The sequence below is a fragment of the Megalops cyprinoides genome, chromosome 4 (genome assembly GCF_013368585.1).
Source record: "Megalops cyprinoides isolate fMegCyp1 chromosome 4, fMegCyp1.pri, whole genome shotgun sequence".
Taxonomy (NCBI): domain Eukaryota; kingdom Metazoa; phylum Chordata; class Actinopteri; order Elopiformes; family Megalopidae; genus Megalops; species Megalops cyprinoides.
Genome location: NC_050586.1, coordinates 22,695,409 through 22,716,674, shown reverse-complemented (window position 1 = coordinate 22,716,674; position 21,266 = coordinate 22,695,409). Strand labels below are relative to the sequence as shown.

Genomic DNA, 21,266 nt, shown 5'->3' with positions numbered 1-21,266 from the left:
AGAAACTTCTGTACATTGCTGTTTTTTCATGAAATAAAGTACAAAGAATATCAGAATTTGTACACATGGGCCTAGTTGTTTTTTTTTTTCTTTTTTTTTGGTTTTCCAAGGCAGCTGAATCTGTAGCAGCCAAACATTAACTCAGCTTCAATGACTTTCAGAGATTGTATGCTAACTTTTTTGCCTCAACATGGTGTTTATTTGGTTCCCTTGAGCAGTGACACTGGCCTCAAGGTTTTGAAAGTTTACAGGAAAGTTAATTCCATGAATGGTCTGGTCAGCACTCTCCCGTGAAACATCCACTGAACAAAACGTGCGGGAGAATCCAGCTCACCCCACCCCTACGTCCATGTGGTTCACCAGACAGGACTAGCTGACTGCACTGCCGTTAGGGTCTCACAAAGGAAAGAAAGGAAAAAAAAAAAAAAAACCTAAGAAGCCCAAAAAAATCTTTGAGTTCACTATCAGCTCAGAGAGGAGATCACCGAGGATGATAGCAAAAAAAGAAAAGAAACAGGAAAAAAAAAGAAAATGGAACAGAAGAAACAACAGCACACACAAAAAGCCAGAGGTACAGTTAACAAAAGTGCTTCAAGTTGGGGAAATAAAGGAACCCAGTAGAAATATGTATAAAACCTTAAATATGTTATTTTATGTACAAAACTGTATCAGGGAAAATGTCTCATTCTTTTCCCCCCATTTGTGTGTTTTTTTTCAAGTAGGTTATTTCTGTAACTATTTAATTTGTATTTTCTTTGCCTGGCTGATTAAAAGGTCATGTGACCAGACTGACCTTGTCTGCGACGTACACCAAGTACGATCACATTCACCCAGAGACACAGCTGGTTCTCTCAGCACCTCGATTACCCACCCCACCCCATACACCCCAAAAACACTTCCAATATTTCACAATTGGGATTTGATTTAATCTCCATTAGAAACTGCATAAAGCACCCCCAAACCCCCTACGGTTTGCCGGCCAACCCCACCAACACCCCCCCCCCAACCCCCAACCCCTTATTTACTCTAAGCTGTATACGCATTGAATATTTGTAATTCTTACTAATGCTGATAAAACTATGAAAATATTGGTTGATTTCATATCTATTTTCTTTATCAGGATAGATCTATGAGGTTTTGGTGAATACGTTTCAAGGAAACTTGCCCGGAGGCATCAATAGATGCGCTGGGTTCACAAGTTATGCACTGCACAACAGAGGAGAAAGTTTCTTTTGAAGAGGCACAAGATTCATGCTGCTTAGAGGCAAAGACATGGAGAACATCAACAAAGAAAGCAACCATTCAAAATACTCTCAGACAGTGGTAAAGTGCAGAAGAATATAGTCCAAGCCTGGGATTGAATTCTCTAATAGCAGCAAAGTGTTAACAACAGCTTTTCAAAAAAAAAAAAGATTATTTGTATGCCATGTTCTGTCCAAATAGGAAGCAAAGCAATAGTGTCTTACAGATAATGTCTGAACTGAACAGTTTAAGCAAAGTCTGCATCAAGGCTTTCTATCATACTGAATTTAGGAAATGTAAACAGCACAACTTCTAAACTATAGGGAGATGATTTTACCAGCAACCACTCAACCCCGTATGTCATTTCATTATGTAGAATCTTATACAATCTTTCAATTGTCAATGAAAAGGCCATAGAAGACACAGAGACCAAAAAGACAGACTTTTGCCTCTAAACGCTCATGAACTCAAGGCCTCAGCAAAGTGCAAACAAAGTAACTGCATTCAAGTATGCCTTTATGTAATGCGCAAATGTATATATGTATATATAGATATATACGCATATATACCTATGTATATATACATGCATGATTACTCTATAAAAAGTCTATTATGTTATTGTATATACTATGTGATGGATGCGCAACGACAGGGAAAAACAAACATGGTTTACGCTACATTTTACGTTAACGCCAGTTTCCCCTACTGTCCAGTGCATTCATTTCGCTTTGTTTATATTTAGTACTGCTGCAAAATGGGACCAGCCACAAATGCCATTTAAAACAATACGGTTGTACATTGAGGAAGCACCGGCAGCTGTTCACAAACCAATGCTTCTGCGTGCTGTAAGGTGTAGTACCAGGTGTCCCACAGATTGCACAGTGAAGTCATCAGAAGAACATCGACAACAACAAAAAAAAAAAAATGAAGAAAAAAAAAAACAAAGAAACAAAACAGGTACACATTAAAATAGACAGTACACGGGGGGATCTCATGAGTACAAAATACCACGCCACTGCAACCCCCTCCCCATCGTTTAAAAACACGAGACGCTGCTACATAGTACGCTCCTCTACCTCACTACACAGCCCTCCCCAACCCCCCTGCCAGCTCCCCATCATTACACTGCAAAAAAAGCATGCACAGCAACAGGTAAGAGGGACAGACGAGAGAAAAATGCTAACCAGTAACATCAGTCTTCCATCGGGTAAAATTATCTCGCACAAGAAAATGGAACAACCCCCCTCCCCCCACTTTCCCCTACTCATTAAAAAGAAAAAAGAAAAAAGGTGTCTTCTGAATAATAGTTTGTTTTTTTCCTTTTAAATAGTGGTTCACACATAATAGGAGTACACCAAACCTGCAGCAGGGAGGGGTCAAAGTAATGGGGCCTGCCAGAGCCAAAAGAAGACATTAACATTGATGAAGTAACGAGCGTCTCTCGGTGTTGTCAGGATCGCTTCTTTTGTTATAAGTTTGTTTTGTTTTTTTTTTTTAATCTTTCGTTGTGAGTTTTGCAATGAGCCAAGGGAGACGTCCTCCCCCCAACACCCCGGGGATGCTCCGTGAAGTCCCAGACGGAGCGACGAAAGGTCACAAAAGGGCTAAGGGTTCCCAGGGGTCACTCCCATCCGTTGTCCTTGATCATGTGTGCCAGTTCAATGATGAACTTGCCTTCTTTGTACTTTTGACTGCTCTCAAAGGCATGCTCCTGCAAGGGCGAAGACAAAAAGGGGATCAGTATGGACCAGTATGGTGTTTTTCCAGTAATAATATCACAGTGCTGTACTTCCATGGAAAGAAACCTTTCCCTCTCATAGAGGGAAAAACAACTCATTCATTTTGAATTTGCATTAAATCCAGTGCGGTCTTTTAGGTGGATAGATCATGTATGTTGGTATGGGGGGTGAAAGTAACACAAATTTAAATAAAACAAACACATCTCAAGACTTGAAATGTAAAGCTTTTTGGTTGCCTCATCAGAATGTTGTGTTCATTTAAGCCCTGTCAATAAAGTGTTATGCCCATATATGTGCCAAATCATGTCCTGAACATCCACTCATAGCCAATTTCCTTTTCCTGCTGCTCAGCCAATGAGATGCAGTAGCTAACCATACCTATTCTAACCTGGGGTCATCATAATTAATAATCATAGTTCTTCTTAGTTCCTTTTATATTATGAACTTGTTGGAATTTATTTTTTATAAAGCTGCTGTGAAGTAACAATAGAACCCTCTAAGAAAGTAGGGATATATTGCAAAACTGCAGAATGGCATGCACCCACTGCCACTGGTTAATCTTATTGTAGCAGATCCAAGTGTACCAGTGGTCCAAAATATGAGACAGAACTAGCTAATTAGTTAACAGCGATACAAGAAAAATCTCTTGCTATAGCTTGTTAGCCTGGCTCCAACTATAAGATATATACTATAAGATTGCATGCACCCCCATACTAATGGGTGCGCATGCAATTCCCCACAAGTTTACTACTAAAAATTCTAGTGGTGGCATAAGACCTCTGGCAGGAATTTTTGTTACCATCACCCCCTCATATGCCAGTGCTGCTAATTCTTGCTATGCGACCCCCTTGAACAAACCAGTACCACGGGACAAGCAGTCAGAATGCATTATCTCAAAATGAGCATTACAGAAACGTGAACAGTGCCATTAGGGCAGAAGAACTGCCAAAAGAATTCATAATCACCCTTTGGAGGGATCCAGTGGGATGTCCCCCAGCACAGCAAAACCTAGTGTGCTGGTGGAGCCAATGAGCAAAGACTGGCGCTGGTGGCCTCTAAGCGTCGCAACTCAAGCGTCTTGCTACCCTGACTCTACTTTGATGACTTTGTGTGAGTTCACATGACAATGTGGTGGAGTTTCTGTAACAGGTTATATGCACTTTTGAGCTGCACCATGTGCACACCCATCCCCTAGTGCACCAGTATGTAAATAGAGCACCAGTATGTTTAACATTACTGAAGTGGTGGACAACCTATATCTGTGCAACAAAGTTGCAAGAATGCATTACAGACATTAGTTGCATGAGAACTGTAAATATGCCAATAATAACAAGCTCCTAAATCTTTTAGGACCCTCAGTAATCTTGAAGTTTGACCCTTGAACTTGAGGATCAAAACGGTTCCTGGGAACAGCAAGGGAAACCCTTGTGTAACGTTTCATTAAGAACAGTGCGTGATCGATAGTCGGGACAGAATTTGAGTCCAATTTCATTAAAATTCTTACACATTTCACTGTGTCCAGAAATATGCTGAAAAATATGATCAGACCTCTTGTTCATACCATGTTTTGTTACATCGAAATTTGTGTATGAAAAATTGCTTTTGAATGGGATTGTAGCAATGATTTGTTATTCAGACATTTGAGAACAAAGGACTGCCTACACCTGACATTGGAAAAAGGCCATCATATGCAACCTGCTGAGAGGAAGGATGTGGGATGGGATGTCAAAAGGCATGGAGTAACAGGAGACTTACGTATTTCCAGCCTAGAGTGGTTTTGCAGTTTTCACAGTAGATGTCCGCAACGGCATGTAAACCTGTGAGAAGGACCCGCTCCTCTGCCGGCCCACAGCCCACGTTCACACTGCGGGTGAAGGTGAGAGAGGGAGAGCAACAGTCAGAGAGGGTTTCCCAAATAGAGGCAAAGTTTTACAGGCACACATTTATGCTGATTACACAATTATCAGTAACTACACTGTGGCATATATTACTATTTTAGTTGGTAATTCTTACTTTTCAGTGAGGGTAACAACAATGTTTGTTTTCCTTAACAATCAAGCCACTTATAACAAAAAATCTCAATGGCAGAAATGTCTGACTGCTAAATGTACAGGTATACAGATTTTCCAACCTTTCTCAATATGAAATATTTACGTATGGAAATGTAAAACTTTGCTCTTCGCATAATGGCAAAATCATTTGAGCATGAATTAATGTGTGAGAGACAGTAAATTTTACAACATCCTGGTTGTGCCAAGGACAAAATTCCTCAGAGGACTTGAGTTTAAATCTGCACTTTCAAACTGCTTACACCTTTCAGGAGAACTGGCACCTTCTACCTCTCTATCACACATTGGAAATGGCTGTTGGAGCGTTTGACAAATGAACTCAATGACTCCAGTTGGAACTGCCTGGCAGGTCAAATACATTTGACGTTTCCAAGGCCTTGGTAATACAAAAGTGTGCGAGTGTTTAGGAGAGTGTAAAACTGGCCTTCGTGTGTACTGCATTGCTTTTGTATTCTGGTTCTCTTTAGACCTTGTGAAAATCTGTCATGCTGAAACGAAAACTCCTACCTACCAAGATTATTTACACATGATGTAAAAAGCTATTAGGCTAAAGAAAATAGCACTCAGTGAACATAATGGATGTTCATAATCTGTGCATCCAGACTAAAGACTGGTTTTGATCCACTTCTGAAAGTCCAAGAAAAGTATAATGTAGTGTTGGTACAACTACTGCAAACAAATGAGACTGTTAACAGAAACAAAAAAAGGTGAAGCTAAGAAATACAGCATGGACTTTTTCCATCTGCTTTTAATTACAAAGAGCAGGAGCATATACTTACACAGAGTTAAAGAGGTAGGCTCGGCCTTGACTGCCTTGGAATGACTGAAAGAGGAGAGAGAGAATATGCAAGTCAAATGGCGGTGCAGCAATATCAGGACAAACCTGCAAAGCAGCTTGATGAAACATTTACAGGAGCACACTAAAGCAGTGCGCCGCGTGCCTGGGGGCCGCCTTCTGTATGGCAAAAAAAAAGTCCACACAACCTCCCTCTCCTACTGTGCCAGGCTTCCCATACAGTCACTGCTACCATGGGATATTAAATGGGTTATACAGAGGAGGGGGTGCACTAGGACCCAGTGGAATGCCTCTCCTGGCTGAACTCAGTTTTGACTGCTAGGCTTTGGCCACGTGCCAACATGCGCATTACATAAATGTGTGTGTTTAAGTATGAAGCGCTCTTTGTGTGCATGTTTTTGTAACTCTGGCTGCAGATTAGATTGGCTAGGCGAGCGCAGTCTTTTCCCCAAATAAACGTGGAAAAAAAGGGTCCCTTTAGTAATGCAACCCAGAGGGACAGTCCAGAAAGGGCTCTCTGTGTCTCCACTGCTTAGCGTCTCAAATTCAGAGCTAGGGGGAGGGAGGGTAAAAAGAAAAAAAAAGACTTTTATCAATCCGATGAAGGGACAAATATTTTCCATAGCAATTACTGCTAAGTGTTACAACACGTAGAGTTGAGAAATGTGTTTGGCCATGCACAGGGAAATACAAAAGGTAATGATTCCTCTGACTCCAAGCATTAAAGGCCTTAGTCATACATGTTTTTCCATCATATCGACTCTCCCTTTTGTCTTGTGCTCTCCACAAGCCTGCGACAGACACCCCAATACCAGCCACACATTTCTTTCCAACCACAGCACAAAGCACTGCTGCTCTTCTGGCCTCTCATGTACAGCTTCATTTGATTGGGTAGAGAGCGTCAGCTTCAGCATATCTGGGAGTAACAGGAAGGTGGCAAGCCGGACATGCACAATAATTTATTAGCATGTGTTGTTTTTTCCAGTAAGGGACCAAGTAAGGCTGGTTGCCTTCTGAAGGAAATACAGTAATACAAGAAAGCTAGACTCCATTAAGGCTCTCTGTTCTGAGGGTTTCCCATGGCTGACTGACGGACAGACAGACAGACAGACACAGTGCCCGGACACTGGGCTTGGCCTGCTGCTTTTTAAAGCCAACTCATCACATTAGCCTCATGCTCCAGCCCGCCCAAAGAATTAGCATTAGCGCTATCTTTACGGCGGAATCCTCCAGCCAACTTGTCATGAGCTAAGTGAAAGGAGGCACCTAGCTAATCTGCTGTCAGATCCACTCTCATCACACAGATAAAAGCCAGAGCATTTTCTTCCTGCACTTGGGGTGCCATCCTCCTAAAATGTCCGTGGCCTAGTAGGTACGAAGCCACTATCTGACCATAAGAAAAGTTCTGTTAAGATTTCAAATATATGTTATATTATTTTTTTCTTGCATAGCTTTCAAATGCCCTTCATGTTTTTCATTCTCACACAAATCATGAATTTCTAAAACTAAATGAATTAAACTAAACTGAATTTTGAAAAGAATCTTGAATTTTTCTATGCAAGCAGAGAGATTGTATGTGGTTTATGAAGGCAGTGAGCAACAGAAAAGAAAGAAATAATGCACTCAATGAGATGTCTGTTTTCAATATATTCTACACACGTCATGGGAACACAGGTGGCTGGAACCAACTTGTGTGTAATCTCCAGACAAACGCTCCATATATTCTACCTGCTGTAAGAAATGCTGTTTTTCTGCTGTGGCAGTTAACATCAGACTGCAGTTTCAGGAACTGCAGCAGACATCCTTCACTATTTTCTGTACTACACGTGTGTGTACTCTCAACATACTAGACTACTGATCTGTTACTTTATGAATCTGACTGGTTTTTAATTCTTCTATGTGTGTGTCTGTGTGCAAAGATGTGTGTGTGTGTGTGTGTATGTGTGTGTGTGTGTGTGTGTTAGATGCCTGTCATCCTTGGTGGCAGTGACATAGCCGGACAAGGATCGAATCGGCTTTTCTTTTCCATTGCAAATTAGCTTTGAGGCAGGCTAATGCAGCCACCAGCTGCTCTGTGGCCATAACTGCTCTTCAACAGAGCCTGAGGGGTGACAGTGGCTAAAAAAAACCCTGCCATTCTGAAAACATTACGGCAATGTTCTGAGAACGTTACGCATCAACTGACGCCAGAGGGGCAGCGGTCTTTGAGGAGACAGAGTTGGGCAGAGCAGCGGGTGCTTGGGACGGTGACCTTCAGTCAGAGAGGCAAAAAGTGGGTCAGTCTCGCAGTCACGCTGGCACGTGTGTCCAATCTGATGGGGGGTTGGGGGGGGGGCGGTCTGGGTGTAGAGGGAGCCCTGGCAGAGCATTGTGTGGGTGTCACTGTAACGTCCCAGCTCAGGGTGACTATGAAGCTCACCACTGGGAACAAGACATGTGGTCTGCACATTGCTGTCAATCCATCCTAAAATTCCCCTCACCAATTTGTCACATCTAGCATAGGCTTGACAGTTGACAATGCTCCAGCTATTTGTCCATCCCTGTTCACATTTTAACGTTGCCCGAAAAAACATATCGTTGTCAAAAGCAAGGTTATCCCTTCAGTCCACACCCTGTGGGAAAAAAGGGGGCATTCTTCAGAGTGGCAGATTAGTTCTTTTCCTTATTTGGTCTGAAGGTCTGAGAAGAACGTGGACTTGCAAGAAATGGGAAGCACTTCCATATGTGTCTGCTAACCCACAGGTTAGCTCTGGGAGCCATAGGACACAAGTCCAACTGTTTGTGTCCCTAAAAGGAAAGGAGTGGATCAGAACAATGCCACCAGAATGTTTTCAAGCTGGACAAGCCAGACAACACCGCAGATAATGCCACTAATGCCATTTTCTTAGTTCCACAGCTTGTCACGGATAGCTTTGATAATGTCACTTCCAAAGACATGATTATTAAATTAAAAGTGTAAATACATATGAAGATCCCTTTACAAACTATAAATGACAGGAACTGTGTCAAAAACAGTTTCCCCCTGGACTTTCCACATCACACATTCACTGCTGAAAATGTCTGCAGAAAGACATCTCTTTTGAAAGCTGTTAAAGAAATGCTCAAACTATCTGCTTTTTTCACTTTCAAACTTCTTATTAATCTCACCAAAGCTGTCAAACTGCATCTTCACTTTGCTTAATTAAGAGCTGGCAAAGCGCACAACAGATGCAATTGGACATAAGAGGGCAGCGAGTTTTATCAGTACGGCTCTGGTCCTAGAGCATGTGCTCGGTCTCTCTTCCGAGGTTTTTCTAATCCTGGGTAATGTACAAACACAGTCACCTCACCATTTTAATCAATGTCAAAAATTGTGCTTCTGTCACCATACTTAACACAGCTTTTAGAGGTACTCCAGCATTTATTGAAGGACCATTGTTTAACATAGGAAAAACAGTCACGTCTCTCCACAGTCTCCCACTGAGGAGTTCACAACTCTCTTTGAGCATGGTAAAAAAAAGATCATCTTACAGCTTCAGCATAAATGGGTCAGACAATTACTAAATTTTAGGGAACAAGATTTCATCTTGAGCAATTTTTTTTATACCCTTCATCCATTTTGAACTCTTTTTAATGAGTCCTTGCAGGAGGCTTGTACAACCTCGCAGGAAAACAATACAGTTCCCAATCTTATTACCTCTGTAGTCGACAATTCAGGCCCACAATGAAGTCGGATTACCAAACAGACACATTACAAAAACCCCCCTGGGGCAAAATTCACTCCCAATGCTTCTCGTCACGAGACCAGGGCCATAAGCATGTTCAGTTCTGCGTGACCTTTACTACCCCTAACTTTGATCCTCTGTTACGCTGCCATCGGTCTAGTTTTGTGAAGTGGCATAATTTTTCTGACATCGTTTCCCAAGATGCACTGCTCCTCATAGAGGCTGCAATGTGAAACATGCACTGACTTGGCCACTGCTGAGTTGCTAAGCCTCTTTTTCTTCTGCCCCAATTCCTGGACAGCTTTGACAGTTCAATGTGCAAGTTGTGACACCTGACTTAGGTATCGGACTCATTATTTCACACATTACTTTACATTACTCCGCAATGCTAATGTGCTAACCATGCCATTTTCCTTCCAGCATCTACACTTTTGCTAAAATGCCAGAAGGTTACTAGCAGAAGTGACTGCACAAAATCAGCCTAACTCTGAAGGCTGCCTTTGCTTCAAGCTGAGTCAGTAATGAAAATATTTCATTGTGAAAAGCAGTGGATGTGTTTGTTATGTAAGGGAAAGATCCCTCTGCATTCTGTGGGATTCCACAGGAAAAAGGTGGTGACGTGGTGAGTGTGGCCTTAAGAGGGGAGGGATCAGCAGGACTTAAGCCCTAAGCCCCCTTCTATGCTTGGCGGGTTGCCGCCAGGCTGCCATTGCTGTGCCGAGGGGACTGTTGAGCAAAGCCTGTTTGGTTTAGACAGGGAGAAAAAAAGGGATTTTCTATGAAATGCATTTTTCTACCCTGGTGAGACACATGACAAGCTGCAGCTCCACCATTCATTAAAATAAAAGAAATCAACTTATCACGGCCATAACATGCTAACAAGAACAGAAAAGTGATTCTCATACATAACTCTGCTCATCCCAAATTTCCTTGCTTGGGGATCAATAAAGTGTTATCTTATCTTATCTTATCCACTGAGGTTTGAGTCTTGAGGCAAAAGACTGCTATACAATGGTGCCAATCACAGTGACAAACTAAGCTGCCATCTCCTGACTTCTGACTGCACCACTTATCTGCATAATTCCAGATTTAAATAAGTCATAACCACACCTGCATCCAACTGTACATATGGAAACTGAGTCTAAATGACCAATTTATAACTATGCACTAATGCCTGAGAGAGGTGGGTCTAGTTCTGGCTGGACGAAAGGCTAGGAAGACCACTCCAAACAAATAGGCCAATTTCCCAGACAACTAAAACAAGTTGTTGTCAGCATTGTGCTACAACTATGAGAGTGTGTGTTAGAGCACACAGAACTATGTTCTGGAAATGACACTCTCAATATCTCACACTCACAACAAGACCTCTGTTACATCAGTGCAACAGTCCTTGCACAGACTTTCGTTTCTTTTTTGCACATGGGAACTGTACATGCTCAGATGCTGACAGGGCAAACAACGAGGAAGTGGTTTCAGCACTTTACATTGGCTGTACACAAAGCGGAGGGCAAACCACGGTTAGAAACACAAAATCACAATTTTTGATCGTTTATGAAGAAAGACGAATGTAATCACAATATATCTTCTTCAATAAGGCACCTGGGAATTAGACCTCCAGGGTAGCTCCTCAGAATAATAGTCTTTGATTCAACAGTCACATATGATAAGATGAAGGGACAGAGAAGGATATTCTTCCAGAGGTAAGACCATTTTGCTTAAAGAAAAGAAAGATAATTCTGCAATCACTGCATGCCAATTTAATGTCAGCATATTTATTCTGGAGCATTTCTAAAATATGATATATTCCAACATTAAACTACCACATCCAAAGTAATTACAACTACTTTACTTTTACTATTAAAAATGTTAAAATCAATTCAGTACTGTTCGAAATATTCTCTCTAAACTATCCTTTTCATTTTATTAACCAGTTTTCCATTAGATAGTCAATTTACCATTGTGATATAAAACCCCATTCATCATCTAAAATATTAAATTGTCCAAGTTTTACTTTTGAGTGCTGGACATCTGTAACACTAATTAACATGAGCTTATAAATATTCATTACAAACCCTCCATTAGTTATTCCAGTATCTTCCACAAGCATGATACTCTGTCATCTTGGGAAGACGTACCAGTGTTGTTAATGAAATAAGCTTTTAGCTTTTTTGGGGGTTTACCTTGAACAAATAGTCCTAATTTAAGACTTTTTAAATATCTGGTGGGATGTGTAAACTTATATTTGAAGAGCTACCCTAATTGCTAATTATAAGCATTATAGAGTCTGACTGAAGAAGTAATAAATTTCATACAATGATTATATCAAAGCACTGTAACACTGAATCAGCTGAGGAGGAGTTCCACCATCTCCAAAATCCCAAAATAATCCATGAATGTCACATCTTGCAGACCACACTGTTACTATCACACAATCTTCTAAGGGGAAGCAAAAGACTACCAAAAGGCAGACACAGACAACCATGTGAAACCTGCCATAAAGTCACTTTGCATTTTCGATTTTGATCTTATTCGAATCACACTAAATCGATGCAGACACTTGGCAGCACTCAATGGAAAACAGCGGACTTACGGTATCATCTTCCCAGCCGCATAATCAGCTTACAGTTAATGCTATGCCTCGCAAAGTGCTGTATAGTTGTGGCAGAGGTTCTCAGAAGGTGTAGGCTAGCTTCCTGGGCAGTGCTATAAATAGCAGCAGATGGTGGTGAAGGTTGTTACCTTGTGGGCTCCTGCTACAATGGCAATATCTCCCCTGGCGCCCAGCCTCCCTGGCTGCAGTGTGAAAACACCCTTTGGAGAGGCTGACAGAGCTATGTCCCCTTGCACTCAGGCCTACCGCCATCAGCCCACAACCTCATTAAGGTGAAACAGCGTTTTAGATGGACTGACTGTGCAAGCAGACACCACTCGATATGTGAATAGGGTCGAGAATAAAGGTAGTACACCAGATGTACCAAGCGTCACCAGTACATCCAATCACCCACGGCGTCCCACACTTAACTAAAAAGGTGTTCTGAAAACTACTGCCAGTAGTCAAGCATGCTTGAGTTTGGGGAATGCAGGGCTGTGGACATATTTTATGCCTAACCATCAGGTTTTGAAAACCTAAAAATAACACCAAAAATGTTCAGTAGTCCAGTAATTTCTTTTGTGTTCATGCCAGATATGTTTTCTGTAGATTTCAGCAAATACTTAGCTGCCATAAGTGAAACATAGTTCTAGCCACAGTATTTCTTTGACCCAACAGCTGTTCAGTAATCTTATAGTATAAAACCAATGTGTTTTGCATAGCAAAAGGCTGCATAGCTCTTCTGGCAATTCAAGACAGAACCCATTTCAAAACAGGAGACTAATAACAGGCTTAAAATACTTAACACTTCATGGTTATAACTAAAGGTAATGACTATACCAGTTCTCCAGCATTCCTTTGCCTCCATCAACTCAATGTAACCTTAGAGAACTCTGTGCTCCTGCACATGCTAGTATTTCTACAAAGTAAGACAATCCTAGAGAGAAATGACAATTCAGGTATGATTTATGCCTTCAGCTTAGACAGAGAAAGAACATCATAATTCTAATGCATACATTTCTTCTTCTCATATCACAATCATATGCAAGCCCGCATTCATGCACATGATTGCTATCAAGTTCGTTCTACGGTACAGTGAGATCAAAAAGGAATGATGGCCCTTGGGTGTTCCGCACTGGTTTGTCCACCAGCTTGTTTTTCATCAGCTGTTTTGCAGATTAACTGAACCAGTGTCACTCTTTTCCACACGGAGCAAAAGGAGATGCTGTGCATGCCAGAGGGAACCTACATTTTCACATATGATCTGAAATAACAGCAGAGTCTTGAGAAATTCATTCACCCACAGGCTCCCACAAACGACAAATCTATTCATCTGCAGGCTATGTGTTTCTCCAATAGCTCCCACGGCTCTCCTGAACTTGTCAATCACATTGTCTGGGGTTTAAAAAAACATAGCTAAGCTAATATCTCAGCAATATCCACAGCCAGTCTACCATTCAAATCCACAAAGTTATTTTACAATCTGAGGGAGAAAAAAAATTGCTTGAATAAGCAGTTCATCTTCCCTGTCCCCAAAACATGTCTGTGACCGTGTGAACCATTTAACTGGCCAGAGAGCTGTATCATTCTGAAAAGAATGCTCATTGGTTTTGACAGCTGCACAGTTCACTATGACAGGTGAGACCGATCTTTTCAGCTCTCTGTAATCACTGGAGACACCTGGAAACGTGACATGCGCCTCGCATTGATAAATCCACCCACCTGGGGAGCAGGGTTAAGCAGATAACACTCTGCATAGCTCACGCCGGCTGTGCTGTAGCCTAGAGAACCTGCCGACAGGTATTCTAAGCAGAACACGTACAAAAACAAAACACCAGCCTCGCGGCTGCTCACTTGATACAATGGCCGATGCAGGCAAAACGGGGATGGCGCTAATGAGGACAGGAACAACCTGCCGTGGCTGCCCACCCTCGCTCCCTGTCTACCGTCCTTCAAGAGGCCGGCTTAACAGGCCGGCTGTGTCCACACAACTAGTTAACGCATGGAGGTAGCAAAGCCTGGCTCCTACTTTAATCCGCCAAGTGACCGTATAAAACTGACACGCTCGTCATCGCTGTGAAGTCATAAAAAGAGCACTTGACCCACAAGAAGAGTGCCAGCAGTGAATCACCATGGTTGTCTAATGCGCTAAATCCCTTAATATTACTCTGGCTATAAGTTACAGAGCCTGCTTCTGCATATCATATTCCTTGACCTTTGAAAGGAGAGCGACTCTGTTCGCAGTAGGCTAAATGGGAGTAATTCTATAAAAGGGTAAGGGATTACCCAACCATGCAAGTGTGAGGAGTGGGGGAAACCCCCCCCTCCCCCCCGCCCCCCCGCCACCCCATCCCACCCCACGGATTATAATGGCGTTTTGCGGATTTTCTGGGATAGCAGACGTGAGTTGAGGAGATCAAAAGCGCGGGCTTACCTTGGAGATGAGCTCATCGTGGTTGGCCAGATGGGCCCTGCAGTGGATGCAGCTGTAGGTCCGGTGACAGTTGGGCAGGTAGGCCTGGAACGTCTTGGACTTTGTCATCTTCACCATCTCACTGTCGGGCTGCTCCTCGCTGGGCTCCGGGCTGGCGCTGGAAGAGTTGCAACTCTGCTGGACTTGCTGACAGAAGAAACACTGGAAGATGCAAGCAAAAGCCGTCGTTGTTCTGGAGTGGGTGTGTGGCACGCTCCACACAGACACCACAAGAGAAATAGACACCTGGGGAGGAGAGAAGAAGGGAAGGGAAGGGGGGAGATTATTAATAAGGGCACATGTCCAGTCCCCAATAAAGGTGTGAATGAGTGCACACACTTGTTTGCTGCCACAGCATCATACTCAAAGAGCATTTTCTGGTTTAAAATGATTTTGTGAAAAAATCCTATTCTGTGTTAATGCATTCAAAATTAACTTCTGTGTTGACTCACAGTTAAACAATGGACAGTGGTTTAAACTGTCTGAAATAACAGCTACTGTGACACAAGCATAAAATGATTTACCCTGCTATGGAGTTGAAAGTACTGTATGAAAACCGTGGTTAAATATAGCTAAATGTAAGTAAATATACCTGGCAATTCATTGCCAGCTCGCCTTGAATGCAAGGAAGGGACCTCAGTTCAGGAGAGCCAGTTGTTCAGAGCATTAAAGTTATAACTACAGCCTTATGAAGACACAGTTGCCTCCATTGGTCGGCATCAAAAAATGAAGGACTGTACTTTGGAGTTCTAGAGAAAACACTCCAAGGGAGCACAAGGTCCAGTTCTAGCATGTAATAGTTCACTGTCCATCTCTCTGTAAAAAAAATCACAATGAGAGAATCACCCAAAGTAGCAAAAAGCAACACTGTGCTATCCACAGAAGTAACTGAAGTGAAATGAATACCTATTTCTCATGGTCAAGCCTGATTTTATGGCACATTCAATTTAGTCGTTCAGAGGGAGAAAAAAAACCCTTTTATCCCGAATCTGGCATACGCAAAGTTCTTTATCAGCAATTTCATGTGACACCGGGGCTTTGATGAAGAGCAACCACACTGACGTGAATCAGAAAACAAGATCAGATTACATTACATTACTATTCATTCGCTTAGTGGACACCCCTATCAAGGGCCACTTAAACCACTTTCATTTTATACATTACCAATGCACAAAGCTGGACATTTACACTGAAACACTTCAGGCAAAATACCTTGATAAATGGGTCTAGACATGTGACCTTCTGATCACAAACAAATTCCGTAATCACAAGGCCATACTGGGTCCCATATGTAACTAAAGTCCTTCCACAGGCTCTCTAGGCCTCAGACATAATGCCACTGAACAAGAAGGTACACACTGGGCTTTCATCAAAAACCTTAGTGCATGCTGGTGGAGGGAAAAAAAAACTGTTTTTCTTTTTCCTCCACCAGCATACATCTATCATCTCTCCTTTGTACCCATGGATTCTTAAACCAGACCATCCCCCACACACAGACAGATCCTTAGTAAAGCATTAGACAACAAAAAGGAAAAAAAAAACATTATAAACCACTGCTAGGGCCGTCTCATCTCAGAGCGCAGACTGTGTTGCAAGAACAAAACAGGAAAGCATGTGCGCAGGTTAACCCACACAAGCTGCACACTGCAAACAAAAACAAAAAAGGAGCTTCCGCAAAAGAAGAGGAAGCCAGGGGGCCATGACGCAGCTCGGCAAGCAGCTCTGGGCCCCCCTGCGCCAGGGGGAGGTGAAAGTGCTCGCAGCCTGAGAGCGGCGTCTGCTCCGCAGCAGCCGGCCAATCAGGGCTCGCCATTAACGCGGCCTCGACAGGAAGCCTGTTTATCGCACCCATCGTTTGTTTCGCTTTTGCCGCCGTCGCCTTGTAAATGCATTACACAGGCAGCCTTCAACACAATAGAACACTTCCCTGAATTCCACTGCAACACGAAAGAGAGAGAGAGAGAGAGACAGTAGGATGCAGGCTTAGAACTGGGAGCCAAATGTGCTAGACTCGGCTGTTTACCCTGAAGGCCTGCATTTGCCTAGATATCCACTTGAAACCCGGCAGCGTGTGATGTGCTCAGCTATCTGCCAACGTAGCGACCCTGAGATTGAAGAAACCCCCCCAAAGCATTTTCACACGCGGTCCACACTGAGCAAGATCTGATACAAGAATGAAAGCTGCAGAGGTACAAATGGCAAATGCAGGTTCACACGTTGCACTGAACTTTTGCTTGAGCGATAACAGTGGTGCAGTTCCTCTTCTCGAGATCGAGACTGAAGTGAAAACTATTTAACAAACACAGAGATGATACAATATAATGTTGAACTAAAGTTGTGTATAATGTTACTGTTAACAATGTTGATTACTTATTATAAGAGAAGGAAGTCATTTTTAGTGAGAAACTAAACAGAGAACCTCAAAACACAGCAAGGTTTGACCATTATGAATTTGGAGCACTGAGCAGTCTTTGTACTAAAAACATGTTATTCATAAATGAACTTGATAGGGTTGGCTCCTTCATTAAAAAATCTGAAAAATTGATAGATTTATGTCATTATGTCAATTCCATTATTGTATCAGCCCTATTTTCCTTGGGACTAGCAGCATGTTTGGCTCTGATTACTTTCAGCTTTGCTTTATGTTGTTTGGGGTTGCCCGTTTCAGGCTAAAAGTAGGTATCAGTCACAATTTTGTGAACTAAGCTTATTTCACCAAATGTGCATGTGCACCATCAGAAGTGGCTCAACCTGAAATCATCAAAGGAAACAGGCAAACAGTTTTGAATGGGGCTAATCTTGAGCAACAGAAGCTAGTGCAAAGAGAGGATTATGGCTAAGGCAGAGAGTAATGCCAGTGATTACACCTCCTGATGCGCTGGTCTCAGATAGGAGAACACCAAACTAAACACAGGCTGAATCGCCAAGACAAGGCAGTGAAGTTCACCTTATAACTTTGGAAACCATTCCACGGATGAGTGCATCTTTCATTGTCAACAACTTTACAGAAAGCACTGGAGTTTCCTTGAGAGGGTATATTTTACAAGCACGATAACTGGAGCATTAAAAGCTGTTGTTTCTAACTACTTTTGCATGCATGAAAGATATGACAGAAGGAAACACTGGAGTCTATTCAAGTTTCCTCAGTTCCCATCAGAGAAAAGACTTTTCATTTGCTATTATTTAAGAACACAAATCCTTAGAGGAATTGTTATGATTTTTTTGCTCTGTGTGACCAAAGTCTACACTGTGGGGCTAAGGTGAGACACTTCAGAGGGGTTCGCGCACATGTGAAAGAACAATGGATACAACACAAAGAAAGAAGAGCCACTTCTCGACGTGCTCCGTTTTACCTGGAACAGGAAGGAGGCTGGCTCTACTCCTTATCTCGCATTAAATAGCAGGCTTAAAATTTTGAATATCTTACTATTTACGCTTTTGTCAGTCTCTGAACGGTATTTAGTCGCAAAGAAAATACACTTCAGCGACAAAATAGCCATATTCTACGCATTTGCTCAGTGTTCCGGGGTACATATCAACTCCTATGGACCAGCAACGCCACAACAACGAAGATTCTCTGTGTGAGCTCGGATTAAGTGACACAGTACAGCACAAATACATTTGAAACAAGCTTCCACGTACTCCTTATATGAAAACTATTTAACTCTGCAAGAAGACTGTTAATTATTTAGTTCCTTTATCACCTGGATACGTTTGCAGCTCACTAGGAAGCCTTTAAACGCGTCATTTTCCAGACAAATGGTCTGTCGTTTCTCCAGGCTTTTCTATCGTTTCAGTCCGCTAATTTCTTGTGGATTTCTCTAAAGCTGTCAAAGCCACTACCTAGAGCTGGTGGTCACCTCAACTTTTCCTATCGTGAAATCAACACTAAACAACTTCTGTCATGCATTCATTTGACACAACACTTACCACCTGAATCAGCTCTCCCCCGAATCCAGCGTTTTGACATAGAATGTATTTTGTTGTGCTTAAGATGGAAAAAAAATCAGGAAGGACTGGCAATCGTTGTTTTATTGCCTGCAATATTTCGATATTGTCCTAATCGGAGTGAATTGATGCGATACGTGAGGCTTGTGTGTGGGCTCCCATGTACATGTCTTTCGTCTTTGTTGTTGCCTTTGTGTTCGTGATAGACTAGCCTGGTAGCTTTGCGATGAATACGTCATTTGGAGGACGCGCTAACACATGATTGACAGATGCGGCCTCCACTACTTGAGCAGACACGGTAGGATGACGGCTATGGCGAAAACGCTCCCGGATGTGTAAATAAATACAGCTCGAAAGCATGACGAGATTCCAACATTCGACCAAACGCTTTTAATGAAAGAAAAAATGTCAGTTAATTTGATAGATAACATATCAGAAATACGCTCAAACACATGCGTGACATGCTCAGAGTCAGGGTAAACAAAATAATCTTCGAGTGCATCCCCTTTTCAGTATTTTTAATGCAGGAAACAACCAGTGTGTACGCTTTTACAAATTTTAACATATTGGATTATTTCAAAGTCTATCTTTCATGCTGATGCCACAGCTATAAGTCACTAAATAAGGGCGCTCTAAATCAAAATCTAAATTTTCTCATCCCAAGCAATATGTTAGACTATATTATAACGTTATCTGATGGTGAATTATTTTTGTTATTTATGGCCTATTTATGGCTTGCATTTTAAAGAATAGTAAAGGGAACATAATCATATGTGAAACGCAAACAACGCTAAGAGGTCCATTACACCTACGAACCTACTGCTTCTACCGTTTGCAAAGCTATGCGTCACTTGTGACCATCTGCGATATCTTATAAATAATAGCCCACGTAAGACTGTCTACAAACAGTGGCTATAAACCTGGAACACATCTAAAGTATTTACATCTTAGATAATATAGTCCAGCTATTGAACAATGCCGTCAACTGAAACTGACAAGGCATTGCACACGCTTTCCTCATTCGACATTTGTTTTTATTGCCTCTGCATCGATGAATCCACTCTCATTCATGAAATTATTATATAAGACCCAATGACCATCATTGACAATACAACGAAACGTGATTTTATTACCACGCAACTAATAATTTAAGTCTTTTATAACTGTGCATAAGGGTGCATTAATTTGCTAAAAGAAACAGTCTAAAAAAAGAACTTTGCGTCGAACCAATGTACTGATGATGTCATGTGTTTGCATTCTGCGTCTCCTCGCTTTTATGACCCAGTTGTTAGCCAGCAACATTTCTGGACGACTCTGATTATTGCGTCTCGTTTCTCTTGTATAAGGAACCCAGTATGGCTGAAATTATATTAAATGTAAAACACATCATTTATATTGTACTTTGTCATTCAGTTTCCAAGCTTGGGGGAAGACGTGCATCCATCGAACCAGTCAATGTGACCTTTTTACAACTATAAGCACACAAGGCTTCCACGTCATCTTGAAAAACAGGTTTGAACGATTATCATTATCATTTTTACAACAATCAACACGGCTGATATTGAACACTGGTCCATTCAATGACTAGGTAGCTATAATCGTTCAACCAGCTCACCCCCCCACCACCCCCATCCCCCCGCAGCCACATGCACGTTGCATGTTGATACTCACGCAAAAATAATTCTCTCCTTTACGGACGGAGGTGGAGAAAATAATTTCTCCACAACAGCTTTCTTTCTCATTCACAAGTAGTATGTTGTGGTCCACGCATGAGGTGCCACGGTCCCAGTGATAGCGAGGTTTCTTTCAATGTCTTTTATTGCATTTCATATTTCTCCTGTTCAACCACCGACTGCAATTCAGTGACTGAGATCACTTAAAGCCTTGATCTGTTCCTCAGCTGTGCAAAGTGCACAATTCCAACATCAAGTATTCCAAGCAAACTAGCTAGCTTTTGTATTTTTCCATTTATCAGTCGTCCTCAGCGACACGACAGATTGTTGCGTGCTTTTACGACAACACCAACCTCCTCTCCAAAATGTATGGAGTTGCATATAACCTACACTCCTAAAAGAACGTCTGAAAGCCACAAAATGTTCAACGCAAAGTCTGATATGAGCGTCTGTGTTCGTTCCCACGTAAATCCCCTCCGTTCTGATTTTTCCAAAAATATTTCATGAAATAAAATGTAGTTTTCTTTTCCTATTTATTTTCTTTGATTAGCAGTGTGGTCCACCGCATAAGTGGTGGTTTGGATTTTAGGCAACTCTCCTGGTCGTGTATTAAAGCATTAATTGTCAGCTTCTCCAAACCTTCTCTGAACTATGCTACAACTGCCGAGCCGAGTCGAGTCTTTTGTTTTGTTACTGGCTGAAAAACCGTGTCATTCGAACTTGTTTCAACGAAACAGACAGACCCTGAAGGCCTGCCCTACCGCTGCAGCTGCGGCCAATAAAAATACGAAAAATCCAGCAGCAACCAATACATTGCTAGTAAACTCAGCTCCGGTTGTCACCGACAGCCAATAGCTGCAGGTTTATGGACTAGACAAAGCTAGAACGCGCCTAAGCTTGTTTTTGGTGAGGCGCGCTCTCGACAGACACACGTGCCAATTCTCCCGTCAGAGCGCATATGAACGCGCATTACGTAGGCACGTGGTTGAAGTAAACAACAGGCGCGCATCCGCGGTTTTCCCGAAACAATTA

At 42.1% G+C, this 21,266-nt stretch overlaps 1 protein-coding gene across 2 annotated transcripts; it reads right to left on the bottom strand.

Annotated features, from left to right (window-relative positions):
* Positions 1 to 1,854: 1,854 nt before the first annotated feature.
* Positions 1,855 to 20,928, bottom strand: ypel1 (yippee-like 1). Of its 2 annotated transcripts, none has more exons than XM_036526949.1 (5): positions 20,233 to 20,928; positions 14,575 to 14,859; positions 5,830 to 5,873; positions 4,737 to 4,845; positions 1,855 to 2,953 (listed from the first exon to the last, which is right to left on the bottom strand). In XM_036526949.1, the coding sequence occupies exons 2-5, from the start codon at positions 14,689 to 14,691 to the stop codon at positions 2,864 to 2,866; spliced, it is 360 nt and encodes a 119-aa protein (XP_036382842.1). In that variant the 5' UTR covers positions 14,692 to 14,859; positions 20,233 to 20,928; the 3' UTR covers positions 1,855 to 2,863. The 2 variants fall into 2 exon arrangements, with proteins under 2 accessions (XP_036382842.1, XP_036382843.1); XM_036526950.1 differs by lacking the exon at positions 20,233 to 20,928 and adding an exon at positions 18,544 to 18,743.
* Positions 20,929 to 21,266: the final 338 nt, after the last annotated feature.

Coding starts and splice junctions, on each gene's coding strand:
- ypel1 (XM_036526949.1), bottom strand. CDS start 14,691: ATGGTGAAGATGACAAAGTCCAAGACGTTCCAGGCCTACCTGCCCAAC. Junction 5,874..14,574: donor ACGATGAGCTCATCTCCAAG/GTAAGCCCGCGC, acceptor CTCCTCTTTCAG/TCATTCCAAGGCAGTCAAGG. Junction 2,954..4,736: donor CCACTCTAGGCTGGAAATAC/GTAAGTCTCCTG, acceptor TCGCCCTTGCAG/GAGCATGCCTTTGAGAGCAG.